The sequence below is a fragment of the Etheostoma cragini genome, chromosome 12 (genome assembly GCF_013103735.1).
Source record: "Etheostoma cragini isolate CJK2018 chromosome 12, CSU_Ecrag_1.0, whole genome shotgun sequence".
NCBI lineage: Eukaryota > Metazoa > Chordata > Actinopteri > Perciformes > Percidae > Etheostoma > Etheostoma cragini.
In genome coordinates, this window is record NC_048418.1 from 784186 (window position 1) to 790380 (window position 6195).

The 6195-nt window shown below is 38.7% G+C and overlaps 1 protein-coding gene across 2 annotated transcripts in view; it reads right to left on the bottom strand.

Moving 5' to 3' along the window:
• The window catches only part of saga (S-antigen; retina and pineal gland (arrestin) a), a 17903-nt gene that overhangs the window by 3315 nt on the left and 8393 nt on the right, over positions 1 to 6195 (bottom strand). For both annotated transcript variants that reach the window (XM_034888733.1, XM_034888732.1), the window contains exons 6-11: positions 4569 to 4628; positions 4413 to 4480; positions 2863 to 2986; positions 2398 to 2482; positions 2144 to 2216; positions 68 to 205 (exon numbers count right to left, since the gene is read on the bottom strand). In XM_034888733.1, the coding sequence (XP_034744624.1) occupies positions 68 to 205; positions 2144 to 2216; positions 2398 to 2482; positions 2863 to 2986; positions 4413 to 4480; positions 4569 to 4628 (548 nt within the window). The remainder of the gene's footprint in view (positions 1 to 67; positions 206 to 2143; positions 2217 to 2397; positions 2483 to 2862; positions 2987 to 4412; positions 4481 to 4568; positions 4629 to 6195) is intronic.

Below are 6195 nucleotides of genomic sequence, written 5' to 3' on the forward strand. Positions count from 1 at the left end.
CCTCCCTCCTTCCATCCATCCCTCCCTCCATCCCTCCGTCCACTAGATCCATCTCCTGTTTGCTCACATGCTGGATGACGCCAGGTTGGTGTCTTCATGCTTCAGTTTGCCGTCCAGAGCGATGCCCCTCCTCTCGGCGTTGTTGGCCAGCAGAGGCAACAGCTTGTAGACTTTCTGCAGAGTCGCTCCGGGAGACACCGAGTCCCTGAGACACGAAGACACAGATACACACTCAACTTCAGGAATACACACAGTACTGCAAACCTAGAAGTAGACCAACAGAACACAACAACATCTTCCAGGATCCAAATGAGCTTTTCAAACTAGTTCCCAGTTTAATTTAGTGAGACGCGAGGAAGATTTTTGTAAAGCTACATCAGACATTTTGCCCTAAATTATCTTTCCTTCACTGCAACAATAACATTCATTTTAAAACACAAAACTATACACAAACTTTCTCCTTAACCTTTCTTAACAGCGCATTAGTAAGACACGCCTTTGTGCACAGCGCACGCACACTACGCTTGACACACACACACACACGATTAAAAACTCTAATGCATTGCTCTCTGAGTACTTTTACTTCTAACTTTGGTTAAACATGGTGACAAAATCAGATTCTTGGCATAATTTAAAAGCAATTTACAGCTTATGTCTATGCATTTGATGTGATAGCTGCCCTTCCGTTAAACTTATTTCCACTTGTGTGTTCATCTTAGAAATGATATGTGACTGTTGTATTTGGCCAATGGTATTGTAAGGAAAAGAAAAGCTGATGATGAGGTTATTTTAATTAAATTGAAGGGGAGGGGAGGTCGGTATGTTGTCTCCTGTTTGTGAAATAGAAACACGCCTCACAAGAGTTATTTGACTTCCTTGTATGATGCTTAATCAGCTACTTTACATGTATTAGACAGGACGACAGGTAGTACTGTACAGGCGAGACAGGTAAGTATGGAAAGAGAGGTGAGACGAGGAAGAGAAGCAGGAGATCTGAAGCATTTTATTAAATGTAATTCAACATGTAAAACTGTGTACGAATGTTTCTCAAGCCTTTTTCTGTAAAAAGTCGCATTTAACATCAACCAGTATCATAAAATACAGGCTAGTAACCCTTGTACTCACTATTACAAGTTCATTATTTTGTAGCTAAACAAACCTGGAGTACTACACAGCGTATCAGACAGTGACAACAACAACGACAACTCTGTAGCTACGTGTCCTCCTGACAGCTGTCGATCAAAAATGGCCGACGCAAAGATCAAATTAAAACCTTCTCAGAGTCGAATCATGTCTACAAATCTGATTTAACTTTGAGTTTGTCTTCATTCCTTCAAATGTAAAATTTAGTTTGATTATCGTGACTTTTTGACACTCGTGTTATCCTCGGGTTACATTTGACCCGTTTACAAAAACTTTCTATATCAGAAAAGAACGTTAAAAAAATTAAATTAATGTTGAAACAAAAAACTACCAAAAAGCAACAAAACCAAAACCGGAAAAAATTACAAAAAACATCAAAAACATTGAAAAAAAGTGACAATGAAATTGTAAAAAAAAAAACACAAATAAAAAAACTACAAAAAAGTGACAAATGTTGGGAAAAAAACTACAAAAAAGAAGGAAAAACATTTTATTTAAGCTAAAAAATGACAACAACAAAAATCTGAAAAAAAACTTAAAACATTAGAAAACATTAAATTAAAAAAAAATAATTTGTAATTTTTTTTTGACTGAAACATAAATAAAAAAAGTCAAAAAATTGACAAAAAAATAGGAATACAATTTAAAAAAAACATTGAGAAAAGTGTAGAAAAAGAACAACAAAATGTTGAAATTTCAACCCAAGTTGCAGTTCAACAGGAAGACAACACGGGGGTTAAAGACTTTTAAAGTTATTTGATCTGTAGCTACAGACGTATTAATCTAGAGACTTTGTCGATGTCGAGTTTGTAGTGAAGTTCACACAACTGTTCGTGGGAAAAAATATTTCTTTCTTTCGTTTGAGTGGTTTATTTTAAATTTAAAGCTGTAATTTCTACATGGTGTGACCGAAATGAACCTCTTTTCGTTATGAATCTAAGGGCGTAATGTTATGATAAGTACTGTCTTTGTAATGTCTGTAGTGTGAGCCGTGCATTACCCAGGTTCCTCGATGGCCACAGATTTGACGTAGCTGTCGTTGCAGTACAACACCACGTTGGCGATCTGATCCACTGAGGAGGACGAGAACAAACATGACTCAGCAGATACAGTCACACACGTTCATGCAGCAACAAGTCAAACGTGTAGATGCTCTACAGGCTTCATAACACTCTGAAACATCACGACTTTACAGCGTGTGTCTGAACGTCCCTCCTGTTCTACTGAGTATATAATATGAGCAGCCATGTTTACCGGAGACGATGATGTTCTTGATGGGTTTGCTGGAGTTGTTTGTGACGGTGACTTTCACTTTGAGGGTCTCGCCGTGGTAGTAAATCTGGAAACGGGACACAAGGTTAAACAACGTGAACAACTATTATCATGTTATCTTTTCACAGTACTGATGCAAGAATCCTGAAGTTAAACCTTGAAGAGTAACTCTCGCCAAAATGCAACCTAGGGTCATCTTGGGAATGAACCCGAGTCAAACTTTAAAAAAAAGCATAAATAGCATAAATAGGACGGAAACGCCACTTTTAAGATTTACCGCATTCTTGTTTTTCGGTAAACGGCCTTTTGAATGTGAGCGCTAGGGGCGCTACTATGATAGCATCAAAATCAACATTTTTAAAACTCTAACAAGGCTCGCCACAACATGAGACTTTGCACCAAGTATCACCAGATGATTGTGAGTTAGATAATTGTGAAGAACCCCACCTCTTTGTCCAGACTGGCCTTGAGGTGCAGCTGTTTATCAGACATGGGGGTTTCAACCGAGGGCTTGACCCCCGTACTCTCTGGAGCGTATTGGACCTTCCTGATCAACAGCTTCACTGTGCTCCTGTTGGTAAAACCAGAGAGAGAAATATGTAGAAATAATAAACATATAAACATTGGACCTAGTTCCTTACACTGACTGGGGCTTTTTCAGTGTTATGAATAAAGTGGTCTCCACAATGTTCGATTTATTGGGATTCTTCAGGTGCCGTCAGATATTCTGCCAGAAGTATTTCATTTCAGCCATTCCCGTCCTCTGTTTCTGTTTTGGCGCTCAAACCTGCGGCTGGTCTCTGCAGGGTAAATCCAGACAGCTAGCTAGACTATCTGTCCAATCTGAGGACTATGGTTACCTGGTCCTCAGGTCTCTGCAGGGTAAATCCAGACAGCTAGCTAGACTATCTGTCCAATCTGAGGACTATGGTTACCTGGTCCTCAGGTCTCTGCAGGGTAAATCCAGACAGTTTGCTAGACTATCTGTCCAATCTGAGTCTCTGTTGACAACTAAAACTAATTCTGAACGTATATGTTCCACCAAAACTGGTTCCTTCCTGAGACTATTAAGCAGCCCCGCCCACGACGATTGTGATTGGTTTAAAGAAATGCCGATAAACCAGAGCACGATTCTCTCCAGTCCAGGAACGCTGTGTGGACTAGCCAGACCTTCTGGTAACACGCCGTTTTGGTCGATTACTGCCAGTACTGTGATTACACCAATATAACCAACTCAATACCACTAGATCTATACTTATTTTTGGAACTGATGGCCAGTAAACCTTATTTTTATGCGATAATATCAATTCTTTTTTTAATTTAAAATAAATTGGAATTGTAAATTATTTTAACCAATAACATCAGAGGATAATCACAGCTCAATGTCATCAAATTGAATAAAACACCCAGAAGTCAATGAAAGAGCATTTGAAGGAATCATCCATCCGTGTTATTTTTTGGGCAATTATGTAGAAAGGCACCCACATTTCTGTTATAGAATCTTTGAAAACGTGTCAAATTGGACCCGAAGACAACAATAAAGACAATAAAGATTTTTGTTAACAAATTGTTTATCTGAACATCAATGACATTCAAAACGGTGATAACTGAAACAGATTTCCAACACACCATGTAGACAGGGTGTATATGTATGTATACATGACACATGTGTGTACATACTAGATAGTACTACACAGATAAGAACATCTGCCTCTGCACCACCAAAGTGAACATAAAATACCTATAAAATATATAAATGCATATGAAACTGTTGTCCAAACCCACACGTTTGTGATCAATACTGTATGGTGATGGAACCAAGTGGTGTCCCATTTCATAGGGGGATGTTTTCACCCCTACCCCTTGGTTCCAAGGGCCAAGGGGTAAGGGGTAAGATAGAGAAATGGGATTCAGCCTAACTATGTGTTGGATGATACACACTCGGAGTTGTGTGTCTTCCGTCTTCCCGCGGTTAGGACGGACAGGCGGAGACTCACCGTTTGCGTACCTTGGCGTCCTGGCTCTCAGCGCTGAACGCTTTGATCTCGAACTCCACGGCACATTGCTGCAGAAGAAGAGAGAAAGCGTTGTCACCATGCCGCGATGGGTTCACTTCATCAGAACCAGGTGGAATTCCCAGTCGAGGGTCTTACCTTGCCGACGTCACCGGCTCCTGGCTGGAGAGCCACTGAGCAAGGCAGGTTGTCAGGGAACTGAGAAGACACAATGTCGATCTTTATTTACAGGAGTGTGTTTCTGCAAACACATGCAATGAAATGTAAACGTAATGCAACTTAAAATAAGATCAAATACAGTTCAAGTTAAATAACTTAGAGCTGCAAGTAACGAATATTTCCTTTGTTGATTAATCTGTTTGGGCTCTGAAATGTCAGAAAATTGTGAAAAAAGTGGATCACACTATTGTTTCCCAATAAGCCCAAGATGACGTCCTCAAATATCTGGTTTTGTTCACAACTAGAAGATATTCAGTCTTCTGTCCCAGAGGAGAGAAAAGACTAGAAGATATTCACATTTAACGAGCTGACATCAGAGACGTTTACTGACTCAAACCTATTAAAATAGTTGGAGTTTAATGTTTAAATTAATCTTTACTGCTGTATAATGTAAGTTTTGAAGAAAGTATGTGAGGAGGGAAGGAAAAAATAAAGGAAGAAAGTAGGGAATAAAATAGGGAAGGAAAGATGGATGTGAGAAAGTAGGCAAGGATGGAAAGAAGACAGAATAAAGAATGGATGAAGGTCAGGAGGAAGGGAAGGAAAGAAATGCAGAGAAGGAAGGAAAGATGTAAGGAATTAGGATTCACCTTTGCAGCTCTACACTTTAAGTTGATCAGATGTATGTTTGAATGTAAGAAAAGGGAATCAATAATGGAAAAAGTAAAGGAAGAATAATTAATAAAGGAAAGAAAGAAGACGAAAGAATGGAAGTATGCAGGGAAGGAGGAAGGGAAGGACAGATATTCAGTTTACTGTCACGGAGGAGAGAAGAAACTACATTCAAATATATTTAAACTATTTAACAAGCTGACAGTATTCAACAGAGAAGTTTCCCTGTTTTTTTTACCCAAACTGATTAATCAACCATCAAAACAACTGGCGACTATTTCTTGTCTGACAACCAATTAATCTTTTCAGCTCTAAGAAAAATTGAAATAACATAAAAGTCTAATATTATATATTATATATCATATATGTGTTGTCAGTTTGTCCCGTTCTGCAGCGATAACATTGAAGATGAGCAAACAGAAATGTTTCTTTTTAGATGAAACAGATGTTGATAAATTTCCTTTTGGGGACGTCGTTAGAATTTGGGGAAAAATTAGAAGTTGGAGAAAAGGTTATAAATTGCAAAATATTGCAATATGTTTAAAATCGTAGTCTTGTATTGTGGCATAAGTATCGTGATGATATCGTATCGGGAGGCGTCCGGTGATCCCCCCCCCACCTGTTATAAGCAATTACTTCTGAGGCAATTAATTGTACAGTAAAATTGTGAATTTGACCAGGTTTCCTCTTCCTGACGGACCAGCTGTTCTAACATCTGTTCTAACAGCTGTTCTAACATCTGTTCTAACAGCTGTTCTAACAGCTATTCTAACAGCTATTCTAACAGCTATTCTAACAGCTATTCTAACAGCTATTCTAACAGCTATTCTAACAGCTGTTCTAACAGCTGTTCTAACAGCTGTTCTAACAGCTGTTCTAACAGCTATTCTAACATCTGTTCTAACATCTGTTCTAACATCTGTTCTAACAGCTG